Source organism: Pogonomyrmex barbatus, unplaced genomic scaffold, assembly GCF_055798465.1.
Source record: "Pogonomyrmex barbatus isolate J1 unplaced genomic scaffold, ASM5579846v1 scaffold5, whole genome shotgun sequence".
NCBI lineage: Eukaryota > Metazoa > Arthropoda > Insecta > Hymenoptera > Formicidae > Pogonomyrmex > Pogonomyrmex barbatus.
The window spans coordinates 10306984-10321416 of record NW_028297149.1 but is presented as its reverse complement, the minus strand read 5'-3'; the positions used below and the strand labels follow the sequence as shown (position 1 = coordinate 10321416).

At 26.8% G+C, this 14433-nt stretch overlaps 4 protein-coding genes across 7 annotated transcripts; all 4 read right to left on the bottom strand.

Moving 5' to 3' along the window:
• Positions 1–1075: 1075 nt before the first annotated feature.
• Positions 1076–4368, bottom strand: LOC148935440 (odorant receptor 10-like). The gene is made up of 6 exons (XM_089081899.1): positions 2267–4368; positions 2071–2190; positions 1884–1974; positions 1605–1738; positions 1410–1542; positions 1076–1217 (listed from the first exon to the last, which is right to left on the bottom strand). The coding sequence occupies exons 1-6, from the start codon at positions 2428–2430 to the stop codon at positions 1155–1157; spliced, it is 705 nt and encodes a 234-aa protein (XP_088938025.1). The 5' UTR covers positions 2431–4368; the 3' UTR covers positions 1076–1154.
• A 125-nt stretch (positions 4369–4493) lies between these two features.
• Positions 4494–6229, bottom strand: LOC148935439 (odorant receptor 10-like). 3 transcript variants are annotated; one of them, XM_089081892.1, is made up of 6 exons: positions 5745–6227; positions 5542–5667; positions 5360–5450; positions 5081–5214; positions 4878–5010; positions 4494–4638 (listed from the first exon to the last, which is right to left on the bottom strand). In XM_089081892.1, exons 1-6 carry the CDS (start codon positions 5993–5995, stop codon positions 4576–4578), a joined length of 798 nt encoding a protein of 265 aa, XP_088938018.1. In that variant the 5' UTR covers positions 5996–6227; the 3' UTR covers positions 4494–4575. The 3 variants fall into 3 exon arrangements, with proteins under 3 accessions (XP_088938018.1, XP_088938017.1, XP_088938016.1); XM_089081891.1 differs by lacking the exon at positions 4494–4638 and having other exon boundaries at positions 4686–5010; positions 5745–6006; positions 6085–6229; XM_089081890.1 differs by lacking the exon at positions 4494–4638 and having other exon boundaries at positions 4686–5010; positions 5745–6228.
• Positions 6230–6628: 399 nt separating this feature from the next.
• Positions 6629–10583, bottom strand: LOC148935438 (odorant receptor 10-like). Of its 2 annotated transcripts, XM_089081897.1 has the most exons (6): positions 9185–10582; positions 8982–9107; positions 8800–8890; positions 8521–8654; positions 8318–8450; positions 6629–8078 (listed from the first exon to the last, which is right to left on the bottom strand). In XM_089081897.1, the coding sequence occupies exons 1-6, from the start codon at positions 9346–9348 to the stop codon at positions 8016–8018; spliced, it is 711 nt and encodes a 236-aa protein (XP_088938023.1). In that variant the 5' UTR covers positions 9349–10582; the 3' UTR covers positions 6629–8015. The 2 variants fall into 2 exon arrangements, with proteins under 2 accessions (XP_088938023.1, XP_088938022.1); XM_089081896.1 differs by having other exon boundaries at positions 6629–8450; positions 9185–10583.
• Positions 10584–11301: 718 nt separating this feature from the next.
• Positions 11302–13429, bottom strand: LOC105431326 (odorant receptor coreceptor-like). Its single transcript, XM_089081913.1, has 7 exons — positions 13322–13429; positions 12729–12990; positions 12497–12613; positions 12241–12331; positions 12023–12159; positions 11653–11785; positions 11302–11588 (listed from the first exon to the last, which is right to left on the bottom strand). Exons 2-7 carry the CDS (start codon positions 12977–12979, stop codon positions 11538–11540), a joined length of 780 nt encoding a protein of 259 aa, XP_088938039.1. The 5' UTR covers positions 12980–12990; positions 13322–13429; the 3' UTR covers positions 11302–11537.
• Between the last annotated feature and the right edge of the window lie 1004 nt (positions 13430–14433).

Here is a 14433-nt window from a genome sequence, read left to right as displayed (position 1 = left end):
CTATAATGTATATTTTATCTAAATCTAATTTTCTCTAAATTAAAACTGATTGGTATTAAGAGGATTTTAACCGTATTTTTGTGTTACAACAGTTAGAATATATTTATCTAAATATATTCTATGATATTATCATGTATAAAACTTGAAAGATAAAAATTGTTAGATCTTTTTTATCTTTCTTTCTCTTTTTCTATTCCTTTCTTGTAACATTTAGCTTTGAGCCTAATTTTTAAAGCATAAAATTTAATTATTGTATTTATTTAAAATTTTTTTTTAAAGTTATTTAGTGTATATACTAATATAGTCTATTAAATTGTAATAAACTTTCTACTACACACATACACACACACACACACACACACACACACACACACACACACACACACACACACACACACACACACACACACACACTGCAGTTACAAATAATTTTATTTAAATACTAGATAATTATCTTTTAGAGTATTTTTCTAAGTTATTGATATTAATATTTTAATAGATTACATATTTCTTATGTTTCAAAAAAAATATATTTTATATAGTGTTATAATAATATATTATTTAAAGATCAAATTTTTAATAATTTTGAATATTTTAGGTGAGTTATCTTTATCCATTTGTTTCATGTAAATATATATTATATACGTAAATATATATTATATTATATACATAAATATTACGTAAATATATAATATATAAATATGTTATACATATGGTATTGTATTGTACATGTAGTATTTGTCTACTTACGTGTGAACTGTGCGAAATACTAATTAATATGATAATATTATTTATAAAATAGAATAAAGATAAAACAGACATAGTGATGTTTACTACTCAATATTGCTAATATTATTTTACATGTTCTTTTTATTATAAAATTGACAGGATTTATTTGAATATTTAAGCTTTCCTACAATGAGCAAATAAATAAAAAAGGATATAATAATACAGTTATAAATAAATAATTATACTTACTAAATTTAATTCAAAACGAAATATGAAATAAAAATAAGAAATATTGTAGTTGCAATTTATCAAATAAAATATGATATAATATATACACAAATATATATAAAAACAGAAATATTTTTATTCACAATCATATTTTTACCAGATGATGTATAAAGAATCCACAGAATTCCAAATGGTAATTACACGTCATCCGAAGTTAATGACAGCATTAACGTAATGTAGGAAGCGGATGCCTTCATGAGCTTAAAATAATGAAATATTAAATGTATACATTTTTCGATATATAATCTTAAGTATTTTTCGTATAGAATATTTTTGTGTATTTTAAATATTATATAAAAAATTATTATGTAAAGTTTATATTTTTACACGCACATACACACACACATTTGTATATTTATTTTTATAGTTTTTATTAATATAATAAACTTTACCGAGCCGTAACTTTCCAAACAGATTACATACAATTTGGCCATTTTTACGCAATATGGTTTTGTACTTTTCATCATAACAAAAAGCACCATTCTTTTCACTTGTGAAGACATTTGATACCATCTTCCGTTATATCTAAAAATACAATATAATTTGTAACTAAAATTATAGTACTGTCAATTAAATCGATAACTTACGTTGCATCAGATATCTGAGAACTGTGATCTATTATCTTCTGCCCTACCCAACTATTGAAAAAAATTCTAGTACTTTGCATTAACAAAATCGGACAATGTTTTATTATTTTTGTTGTATCCATATCAGTAACAATCTGCACAATAAATGAACAAATTAGAAAATTATTGATCTGTTTTTGATTAATTTTGATCAATACAGAAGTGAATAGTTTCTTTCGCAATGTAAAATGATTCACTTGTTAAAATGATATTAACTGTTAAGAAGAATATATTATTTACCATGACACATGCAGAACATTGAAGTAGAATTCCCAAACCGATGTCAGTAAGGAAACATATTGCAAACGTCGATTCAATCAACTTAATTAGTCTAATAATAATTCATAATAAATGGAGTAGATAAAATGGATAAAATTAAGAAAGTATAATTATAACAGACTTCATATGATATTATATTTATATGAACCTTTCTGTTCTGATTTGTAACTGTATGCACTCTATCATTTTCTCAACATTTTTATCCACTTTAGATATGAGAACGGTATATTCCGATTTATTGTGCACATCCAGTTTTTCTAAACGATAACTGCAAATATACAATTCGATATGATATGAAGGAAAGAAATATTTTCTCTGATAAAAATGAGTTAAAACTGAAATACCTCAATATGGCCAGAACACCACAGACGTGTTGCAACAATGCAACGTAGATTGTATCGGTTGCGATCGCTACTGCACTGCATGCAGCATATCCTGCAAACGTAATTACTAGCAAAATATAATAATACCTTTTCATATCTACGAAAAACTCGGCCGGATGCGGCATTTGCTTCGGTCTCGTTACGTTCAATGACAGTATAGTGTCGAATATCGGTATAGTTATTGGAGCTGTCACGAAGCTAACTACGCCAGTGCCGATAAAAACTGATAAAAAATAACTGTTATTTTTTGCTTAAGCGTTTAGACAGTCGGTTATTAAATACTTATTGTTAGATGGTACATAAATAGATCAATGTGAAGGTTCGACTCCTCTCGACATATTTTATTAAAATCCAGATATCATCGTGGTTCGATAACAAATTCCAGTCGTAACTTACATGCTGAATGAGCATCGTAAACTGAGGACATAATTTCATTTTTTATGGAAAGTAAATTTTCTTATATTGATTTACATGCTTACTTTTTTATATTTCCAATGGAGACTACTTGCTTTCAAGAGACATATCCACACGCCAGCCAAAGTCGGCAGAACATCATTAATATCATCTAAATTTTTTGTATGTTTAAATAAATATCCAATCTGTTAATAAATTATCGCATCTTATTTAATGCAGTACTCGCAACACTTGTGATAATTTTATAATAGATAAATTAAATCAAATATTACGAAAATAGCAAAAAATTTTAGAAAATTTATATTATAAAAATTCTTTTTGATTCTCTTACGACTTTTTAATCCCTTATGTTTTTGCACTTTATAATTTGCAAAATACCTGCGGCAGTAATGCAAACAATATACCAATTATTGTACAATAATAATTTCTGTTTTTATTAAATGATGATCGAAACGGCCACAGACCGATGAACGACAGTAACAGTTTGTTAACTCGAAAATATCGAGTATCAAAGACCTCCATTAGATAACTTGTGTTTATGTTGAAATAGAATTCTTGAATGATACGAAGTAAAATTTCCGTCAACTGACTCATTTGATATTCTCTTGGAGTGTCATGCATTGCCAGTGACAAAGAAATATGTATTGTAATATGTCGATTTAAATAGAATCAGTAATAAGGATAGGTGCGGTTAGACGATATACGAGAACTTTTGCAATTTTAATTTCGTCGGCATCACAGCACGCAGCAATATGATGGATATGGTAACGTTTAGTCCTACGCAATATAGCTGATTTTTTAAAACAGATGAGACCGCTATTTTATACTATAGTAGTTCCTATAATATAATTGATCGCTATATGTCGGTTTATAGGACACCTCGATTATCGGATATATACATATTTTTTGAAAGCGAAGAAGATCTTTTGTTTATAAAATGAGTTATTATAGTATATTATTTTATTTATATTGAATGCATTTATGTGATGAAGTTTGGATTTAAAGGACATGCTAAACAAATATAGAAACAACATCAACAAGTAATTATGTAATCATATAGAAGTATCAGTATAATGCCTAAATTTTCTAATTTTAACATAACATCTTAATATATACATCTTAATTTAATTATAAAATTTTTATTATATTTATACTAAATGATTTTTATATATTAAATTTACTGTACACGATATATATTAAAAAATATTTTAATGTAACACTATGATACACTGTATAACCAAAGCGGACATCATAAACTACTTAATATTCAATATTTATTTTCTCACGTTTTTTATGAATAATTTAAATCTAAATAATAAAAGTACGAAATAGTATAATTGTATTATTAATACTAATTGCATATGTTAACAAAAGACGTATGTTTACTAAAATTTGATAATATACATAAAAACAAAAACACTTTTTTTTTAAATTATATTTTTGACGATGCGCAAAGTAGAAATTAGAAAATGTGCAAGTTATAAATTTAAATAGTTGTAGGTTTTGAAATTGAATTTTTCAATTTTTATATACCTACGTATGAATTATAAAATATTATTTTGCATATTCTTTTTATGAAATTGACATGATTTATTTGAATATTAATAAGTTTTTTACAATGAGCAAATAAATAAAAGGAGATATATTAATGTTATAAATAAACAATTATATTTATTAAATTCAATTCAAAACGAAATATGAAATAAAAATAAGAAATGTTGTAATTGCAATTTATCAAATAAAATATGATATGGTATATACACAAGTATAGATACAAACAAAAATATTTTTATTCACAATTATATTTTTTATCAGATGATATATAAAGAAACCACAGAATTCCAGATGGTGAATAATTACACGTCATCCGAGGTTAATGACAGCATTAACGTAATGTAGGAAGCGGATGTTCTCATGAGCTTAAAAGTATAATGTAATATTAAATGTGTACATTTTTCCATATATAATCTTGAGCATTACATATAGAATATTTTTGTGTATTCTAAATATCATAAAAACATAACATATATCATACATCTGTTTTTATATTATATTTAAAAAACACAAACAGTTTATATTTTTACACGTACATACACACACACACACACACACATTGTATATTTATTTTTATAGCTTTTATTAATATAATAAACTTTACCGAGCCATAACTTTCCAAACAGATTACATACAATTTGGCCATAGTTACGCAATATGGTTTTTTACTTTTCATAATAATAAAAAGCACCATTCTTTTCACTTGTAAAGACATTTGATACCATTTTCCGTTATATCTAAAAATACAATATAATTTGTAACTAAATTATACTGTTAATAGTATTGTTAATTAAATCAATAATTTACGCTGCATTAGATATCTGAGAACTGTGATCTATTATCTTTTGTCCCACCCAGCTATTGAAAAAAATCCTTATAGTTTGCATTAACAAAATCGGACAGTGTCTTATTATTTTTGTTGTATCCATATCAGTTACAATCTACACAATAAATGAACGAATTAGGAAATTAGTGATCTGTTTTCGATCAATTTTGATCAATACAAAAGTGAATATTTTCTTTCGCAATATAAAATGACGTACTTGTTAAATAGTTATTAACTATTAACAAGAATTTATTATTTACCATGACACATGCAGAACATTGAAGTAGAATTCCCAAACCGATGTCAGTAAACAAACATATCGCAAATGTCGATTCAATCAACTTAATTAGTCTAATAATAATTCATAATAAACAGAGTGACAAGATTAAGGGACTAGTATAATTATAACAATCTCCATATGATATATTGTATTCATATGAACCTTTCTATTCTGACTTGTAGCTGTATGCACTCTACCATTTTATCAACATTTTTATCCCCTTTAGATATGAGATCGCAATCGATATATTCCGATTTATTTTGCACATCCAGTTTTTCTAAACGATAACTGCAAATATACAATTCGTTATGTATATGAAGGAGAGAAATATTTTTTCTAATAAAAGTGAATTAAGACTGAAATACCTCAATATAGCCAGAATACCACAGACGTGTTGCAACAGTATGACATAGATTGTATCGGTTGCGATCACTACTGTACAGCATGCAACATATCCTGCAAACGTAATTACTAGTAAAATATAATAATACCTTTCCATATCCACGAAGAACTCGGTCGGATGCGGCATTTGCTTCGGTCTCGTTATGTTCAATGCCAGTATGACGTCGAATATCGGTATAGTTATCGGAGCTGTCACGAAGCTAACTGCGCTCATGCTGATAAAAACTGGTAAAAAAAATTGTCGCTTTTTGCTTAACCGCTTAGATAGTCCATTTAGTGAGTATACTTATTGTTAGATGGTACATAAGTAGATCAATGTGAAAATTCGACCCCTTTCGACATATTTTATTAAAATCCAGATATCATCGTGGTTCGATAACAAATTCCAATCGTAATTCACTTGCTGAATGAGCTTCGTAAACTGAGGACAAAGTTTCTTTTACGAGAAGTATCTTCTTATATTTGTTTACGTGCTTACTTTTTTATATTCCCAACGGAGACTACTTGCTTTCAGGAGACATATCCATACGCCAGCAAAAGTCGACAGAATATCGTAAATATCATCTAAAGTTTTTGTATGTTTAAATAAATATCCAATCTGTTAATAAATTATCGCGTATTTTATCTAATGCAGTACTTGCAACACTTGTTTCACTAATTCATAATAGATAAATTAAATCAAATATTACGAAAATCGCAAGAAAATTTACAAAATACCTGTGGCAGTAATATAATCAATAGACCAAGTATTGTACAATAATAATTTCTGTTTTTATTAAATGATAATTGAAATGGCCACAGACCGATGAACGAGAGTAATAGTTTGTTAACTCGGAAATATCGAGTATCAAAGACCTCCATTATATAACTTGTGTTTATGTTGAAATAGAATTCTTGAATAACACGAAGTAAAGTTTCCGTCAACCGCGTGACTCATTTGATATTCTCTTGGGGTGTCATGCCAGTGACAAAGAAATATGTATTGTAATATGTCGATTTAAATAGAATCAGTAATAAGGATAGGTGCGGTTAGACGATATGCGAGGAGTTTTGCAATTTTAATTTCGTCGGCATCACAGCACGCAGCAATATGATGGATATGGTAACGTTTAGTCCTACGCAATATAGCTGATTTTTTAAAACAGATGAGACCGCTATTTTATACTATAGTAGTTCCTATAATATAATTGATCGCTATATGTCGGTTTATAGGACACCTCGATTATCGGATATATACATATTTTTTAAAAGCGAAGAAGATTTTTTGTTTATAAAATGAGTTATTATAGTATATTATTTTATTTATATTGAATGCATTTATGTGATGAAGTTTGGATTTAAAGGAGATGCTAAACAAATATAGAAACAACATCAACAAGTAATTATGTAATCATGTATATAGAAGTATCAGTATAATGCCTAAATTTTCTAATTTTAACATAACATCTTAATATATACATCTTAATTTAATTATAAAATTTTTATTATGTTTATACTAAATGATTTTTATATATTAAATTTACTGTACACGATATATATTAAAAAATATTTTAATGTAACACTATGATACACTGTATAACCAAAGTGGGCATCATAAACTACTTAATATTCAATATTTATTTTCTCAATATTTATTTTCAATATTTATTTTCTCGTTTTTTATGAATAATTTAAATCTAAATAATAAAAGTACGAAATAGTATCATTGTATTATTAATACTAATTGCATATGTTAACAAAAGACGTATGTTTACTAAAATTTGATAATATACATAGAAACAAAAACACTTTTTGTTTAAAATTATATTTTTGACGATGCAGAAATTAGGAACTAGAAAATGTGCACGTATAAATTTAAATAGCTGCAGGTTTCAGTGAAATTCAATTTTTTAATTTTTATATATCTACATAAATTACAAAATATTATTTTACATGTTTTTTTTATTATGAAATTGACATAATTTATTTGAATATTTAATAAGCTTTTCTACAATCCAAATAAATAAAAGAAGATATATTAAAGTTATAAACAAGCAATTATATTTATTAAATTCAATTCAAAACGAAATATGAAATAAAAAAATAAATAAGAAATGTTGTAATTGCAATTTATCAAATAAAATACGATATAGTAGTATATACACAAATATATATACAGACAGAAATATTTTTATTCACAATTATATTTTTTATCAGATGATGCAAGAAACCACAGAATTCCAGATGGTGAATAATTACACGTCATCCGAGGTTAATGACAGCATTGATGTAATGTAGGAAGCGGATGTTCTCATGAGCTTAAAAGTATAATGTAATATTAAATGTGTACATTTTTCCATATATAATTTTGAGCATGTTACATATAGAATATTTTTGTGTATTCTAAATATCATAAAAACATAACATATATCATACATCTATTTTTATATTATATTTAAAAAACACAAACAGTTTATATTTTTACACGTACATACACACACACACACACACATTGTATATTTATTTTTATAGCTTTTATTAATATAATAAACTTTACCGAGCCATAACTTTCCAAACAGATTACATACAATTTGGCCATAGTTACGCAATATGGTTTTTTACTTTTCATAATAATAAAAAGCATCATTCTTTTCTCTTGTAAAGACATTTGATACCATTTTCCGTTATATCTAAAAATACAATATAATTTGTAACTAAATTATACTGTTAATAGTATTGTTAATTAAATCAATAATTTACGCTGCATTAGATATCTGAGAACTGTGATCTATTATCTTTTGTCCCACCCAGCTATTGAAAAAAATCCTTATAGTTTGCATTAACAAAATCGGACAGAGTCTTATTATTTTTGTTGTATCCATATCAGTTACAATCTACACAATAAATGAACGAATTAGGAAATTAGTGATCTGTTTTCGATCAATTTTGATCAATACAAAAGTGAATATTTTCTTTCGCAATATAAAATGACGCACTTGTTAAATAGTTATTAACTATTAACAAGAATTTATTATTTACCATGACACATGCAGAACATTGAAGTAGAATTCCCAAACCGATGTCAGTAAACAAACATATCGCAAATGTCGATTCAATCAACTTAATTAGTCTAATAATAATTCATAATAAACAGAGTGACAAGATTAAGGGACTAGTATAATTATAACAATCTCCATATGATATATTGTATTCATATGAACCTTTCTATTCTGACTTGTAGCTGTATGCACTCTACCATTTTATCAACATTTTTATCCCCTTTAGATATGAGATCGCAATCGATATATTCCGATTTATTTTGCACATCCAGTTTTTCTAAACGATAACTGCAAATATACAATTCGTTATGTATATGAAGGAGAGAAATATTTTTTCTAATAAAAGTGAATTAAGACTGAAATACCTCAATATAGCCAGAATACCACAGACGTGTTGCAACAGTATGACATAGATTGTATCGGTTGCGATCACTACTGTACAGCATGCAACATATCCTGCAAACGTAATTACTAGTAAAATATAATAATACCTTTCCATATCCACGAAGAACTCGGTCGGATGCGGCATTTGCTTCGGTCTCGTTACGTTCAATGCCAGTATGACGTCGAATATCGGTATAGTTATCGGAGCTGCCACGAAGCTAATTGCGCCCGTGCTGATAAAAATTGTTAAAAAATAACTGTTATTTTTTGCTTAAACAGTTTAGACAGTCGGTTATTAAGTACTTATTGTTAGATGGTACATAAATAGATCAATGTGAAGGTTCGACTCCTCTCGCAATATTTTATTAAAATCCAGATATCATCGTGGTTCGATAACAAAGTCTAATCGTAATTCACTTGCTGAATGAGCCTCGTAAACTGAGGACAAAGTTTCTTTTACGGGAAATATCTTCTTATATTTGTTTACGTGCTTACTTTTTTATATTCCCAACGGAGACTACTTGCTTTCAGGAGACATATCCATACGCCAGCAAAAATCGACAGAATATCGTAAATATCATCTAAAGTTTTTGTATGTTTAAATAAATATCCGATCTGTTAATAAATTATCACGTATTTTATCTAATGCAGTACTTGCAACACTTGTTTCACTAATTCATAATAGATAAATTAAATCAAATATTACGAAAGTCGCAAGAAAATTTACAAAATACCTATGGCAGTAATATAATCAATATACCAAGTATTGTACAATAATAATTTCTGTTTTTATTAAATGATAATTGAAATGGCCACAGACCGATGAACGAGAGTAATAGTTTGTTAACTCGGAAATATCGAGTATCAAAGACCTCCATTATATAACTTGTGTTTATGTTGAAATAGAATTCTTGAATAACACGAAGTAAAGTTTCCGTCAACGGCGTGACTCATTTGATATTCCCTTGAGGTGTTATGCATTGCCACTGGCAAAGAAATATTGTATTGTAATATGTCGGTTTAAATAGAATCAATAATAAGGATAGCTGCAGCTAGACAATATGCGAGAAGTTTTGCAATTTTAATTTCGTCGATTTCACAGCATGAAGCAATACGATGGTAACGTTTAGTTCTATGCAATATAGCTGATTTTTTAAAATAGATGAGACCGTTATATACTATGTTATATACTATTCGTATAATATAATTGATCGCCGTATGTCTGTTTATAGGATGTACATCGATTATTATATACATATTTCTTAAAAGCGAAGATCTTTTGTTTACAAAATGGATTATTACGATATATTATTTATATTGAATGCATTTATTTGATGAAATTTGGATTTAAAGAATGTGTTAAATTATGTAATTATGTATATAAAAATATCAATATGATACCTAATTTTTCTAATATTGATAACACCTCAATATATGTATTATCATAGAGTATAGTAAAATTATTATTTATTAAATTTACTGTACACAATATATATTAAAAAAATATGTTAATATATATAGAAGTGTTATGTATATAGAAGTAATACTATGATACAGTATATATAACAAAAGTGAACGTCGTAAACTACTTAATATTGAATATTTATTTTTTCACGTTTTTATAAATAATTTAAATTTAAATAACAAAAATACGAGATAATATAATTGCATTATTAATACTAATTGCGTATGTTAACAAAAAACTAAAAGTTGATAATATATATAAAAACAGAAGTACTTTTTCTATTTAAAATTATGTTTTTGCGACAAAGTAGAAACTAGAAAATGTGCATGTTATAAATTTATTTATATAGCTGCATACACACACACACACGCAACGTTTTTTAATTTGATTAATAAATTTTAACGCGTTTATTATATTTGTTATTTTACACATTACAATATTGTAATTTGTTTCGTATATTTTTTATTTTTATTAAAATCTGTTTAGTTAAATTTTTTAAAATAAATAATGTATTGTATTATTTATTAAATAAAGTTGAAAAAATTGTGAATGCTTTATACAACTTTCTTAATTTGTTTAGATATATATTTTATATTAATATTTAGTTAATTAATAATTATAGCAACAAAAGGATGATGTACATTTGTATTTATTATTTATTACATTACGATCACATTTATGTAAAAAAACAAATTGATATGAACACAAAATTCATAGTTTTTTTAAAATCTGTTTTGATTAGTGCATTATAAAAATGTTTGAGTTTGTATTTGTGTTTTATGTTATAAATGACATTAATATAATAAATTATGCAAGAAATAATGATATTGATGTTCTCAGAGGTTTTCACTAAACCTCCAGTATGGTTTTTATTGTAATGACGTAAGCATCATGAAATATGATAAGGATGCTTGTAATATCTAAAAATAATAAAATTTTTCTATTAAATAATCTATAAAATAAATATATTATGATTATACGTACCGAACTAAAGTTTTCCATCGACATTACGAATATTTTACCAGCTTTTATTTGGCACGGCTTAGTAGTACGTAATAATGTAAATCTCAAGAGATGTCTTGATCTTAATGACAGCTTGTACCAATCGCAACTGTAACTGTTAATTCGAAAATTGACATTAACTTTTCATATAAATTTCATTTATCTATCAAATAACGATATGATTGCTAAAGCGTTTCAAATATTAAATTAACAATATAATTAACAATAGAACAATTGAACCGCAAAATATATTATCGCGATGGATTCCTGATCCTAAACATCTTATCTTTAATTATTAATTTTTTAAAATTAACATAGAAATTGTTTGAATATTTTTAATTAACATACACACATTACTTCTTGTAGCTCACTGCTCTGATCCATCAATCGTTGAGACGTCATACTCAAAAGATATATATGTAGCAACTGCGCAGAATTAGCAGCGGCAATTCTGATAATTTCGTCTATTTGAGTGTCTACCATTATTAACTTAAACAATACACGATTTTATTAAACACTTAAATAAAAATGTACTTATTGCTATAATTTTCTTATTTACTTTTAATTTACCTCAGCCGCGCCGAAGCTTAAGCCTATAACTACATTTCCTAATAGAAAGAGAAATAATGTTGCATAGGTAGATGAGAGCAAATCCGAAAATCTACATATCGAATAATAAGATATACGTATTTTAAATTATGTAAACAAATCTAATGTAATTACTTATTGGCGTAAAAATTATTTAGAAGTTATCTTAGAAATACTTTGAGTATAACTATATTATATCATGCAAAATATATTTATAAAGAATTATACTGATATTTACTTTAAGGCATGTTTGTAAGATTTAATGCAATCAATTATGTCATGATATGCTTTATCTTCCTTGATATTCGGCTTGAGCAATATGAAATTCCCGCTTTGTATGCGTTTCATGTTATATCTATTTAATAAATTCATTTCATGTTATATCTATTTAATAAATTAATAAATTTTAATAATATCACTGTTTTAAAAAATAACTTTCTTGATGCTGCAGTTTTCAGGAGGCGACTCACCGTATACATTCAAATAATGCACAGACATGATAAGTGCAAAGTATGAACATGGAATCGATAGCTATTGGCACGGAGATGATGTAGAATACGCTGATAAACGCAACCAGCATCAAAAGATTGAAATACTTGTCCACATCAAGAACATGTTCTAAACGAAATAGAAATCTGGCCGAGTATGTTTCGTTCGTCGGTAAGAGCGTGTATATTCCGGTAATGATGACCGGTGTCGTACAATAAAAGATCCACGTCATGTAAAGAGCAACTGAAATAATAATCTTCTTTCTCACTTTACATTTTACTTAAAAATCACAATAGTTTAACAAAAACAGATAGTCAATATAAAAATTAATAAAAAGATAAATGCAATTTTTATAACAAGTCTGCTCTCTTGATTTATATCTAACTCTCGAAAGTTTGAAAACAATTTGAAGAAAGAGAAAAAAGAGGAAGTAGTCATAACTTTTTAGAAATAATGTAAAAAGAACAGATCGAAATGAGAGAATATAATATTAAAAGCTAAAAATGTATCATATTGCCAAATTTATAATATTTATGTGAGATAAATTTTTTTAATTTATAAAGAAAAAACTTACATGCGTATCGTATCGAGAAGGTTTTGCTTTCCTCTGCGTAATTCTGTAATATTTCTTTTTCTGGTCCATGTTTTATCTTCCAAGTCTCCTCGATTTCCTCCAAAAACTCTTTCATCTGTAGCTCGAAGAAATCGCTCAATATACAATTACAGAACGCACTGAGTAGCTTCGCATGCGGCAGAATGTAAGGTACAAACTTTGTTATTAGTGTACACACAGTTAATGAACTTCATGATGATGAAGCTATTCGCCAGTAATGGCGAAGTATTCTCCATGATGATGCTTAAATTTGTTATCCCAGTTATTAATCCCCAAAACTACGAAAAAGAAATTAAAGAGAAATTGTCAGTCTCGATTCTAACGTATCGCTGTCATAAATATCTTTAAACACCTCTAAGGCTGTCAAACAGAAAATGAACAAAGATGATGTGACGAACATGATGTTACTCTCCAGTCGCGATTGAAACGGCCATTGGCCGATTATGGACAGGAACCTTTTGTTGAGATAATAGTAGCGATTGTCATAAAAAGACATTTTGTCGTAGTAAGATAGCAAAGGAAATATTCTACAAAACAATCACATAACTCGTCGAATATTCAGTCTCTTAGTCGCAAGACTTATCTCGTATTTCTTTAGAAATAATTTCGGAAAAAATAACTGAGCTGAGATAAAGTTGTACAGTACCGTGCAACAAAACGTTGCACATGTATAAATAATAAGTGCTTTTCTCAATACACAACCCTTTGTAAACGGTAAGATATATACGACTGTGACATTATATATCCTTCGTATTATAAATTATGAGAAACTTCTAAAACTATAAGATAAAAGCTTATATCGCGAGATTCAGAATTGAGTTTGAGATGATTTATTTCCTTTGAAGTGTGGAAAAGGAAGAAACCAAGGACAACATAGAAAATGGCAATAATTACATCTCTTATGGCTTATCTTTTTAGAAGTGAAAAATAATTACGTATTTAATAATAATAAGTTAATATTATTATATACTAATTTAATAGTTTACTTAAAATGTTTCCTTCAGCTGCGTCAAAACTTAAATATATAATTATGTTTTTTAATATAAATAGAAAAAGTTTTGCGTATGTAGATG

What these genes read in the sequence shown, in the direction of transcription:
- LOC148935440 (XM_089081899.1), bottom strand. Translation starts at nt 2,430, where the DNA reads ATGCCGCATCCGGCCGAGTTTTTCGTAGATATGAAAAGGTATTATTAT. An exon ending in GGTGTTCTGGCCATATTGAG is followed by an intron (nt 2,191 to 2,266) that starts GTATTTCAGTTT and finishes GTATATTTGCAG; the next exon opens with TTATCGTTTAGAAAAACTGG. An exon ending in GTTTGGAAAGTTACGGCTCG is followed by an intron (nt 1,218 to 1,409) that starts GTAAAGTTTATT and finishes CATTATTTTAAG; the next exon opens with CTCATGAAGGCATCCGCTTC.
- LOC148935439 (XM_089081891.1), bottom strand. Translation starts at nt 5,995, where the DNA reads ATGAGCGCAGTTAGCTTCGTGACAGCTCCGATAACTATACCGATATTC. An exon ending in GGTATTCTGGCTATATTGAG is followed by an intron (nt 5,668 to 5,744) that starts GTATTTCAGTCT and finishes GTATATTTGCAG; the next exon opens with TTATCGTTTAGAAAAACTGG. An exon ending in CTACAAGTCAGAATAGAAAG is followed by an intron (nt 5,451 to 5,541) that starts GTTCATATGAAT and finishes AATTATTATTAG; the next exon opens with ACTAATTAAGTTGATTGAAT.
- LOC105431326 (XM_089081913.1), bottom strand. Translation starts at nt 12,979, where the DNA reads ATGACGTGGATCTTTTATTGTACGACACCGGTCATCATTACCGGAATA. An exon ending in TCTTACAAACATGCCTTAAA is followed by an intron (nt 12,332 to 12,496) that starts GTAAATATCAGT and finishes TTCGATATGTAG; the next exon opens with ATTTTCGGATTTGCTCTCAT. An exon ending in AGTGAGCTACAAGAAGTAAT is followed by an intron (nt 11,786 to 12,022) that starts GTGTGTATGTTA and finishes TCGAATTAACAG; the next exon opens with TTACAGTTGCGATTGGTACA.
- LOC148935438 (XM_089081896.1), bottom strand. Translation starts at nt 9,348, where the DNA reads ATGCCGCATCCGACCGAGTTCTTCGTGGATATGGAAAGGTATTATTAT. An exon ending in GGTATTCTGGCTATATTGAG is followed by an intron (nt 9,108 to 9,184) that starts GTATTTCAGTCT and finishes GTATATTTGCAG; the next exon opens with TTATCGTTTAGAAAAACTGG. An exon ending in TCTCAGATATCTAATGCAGC is followed by an intron (nt 8,451 to 8,520) that starts GTAAATTATTGA and finishes TTGTATTTTTAG; the next exon opens with ATATAACGGAAAATGGTATC.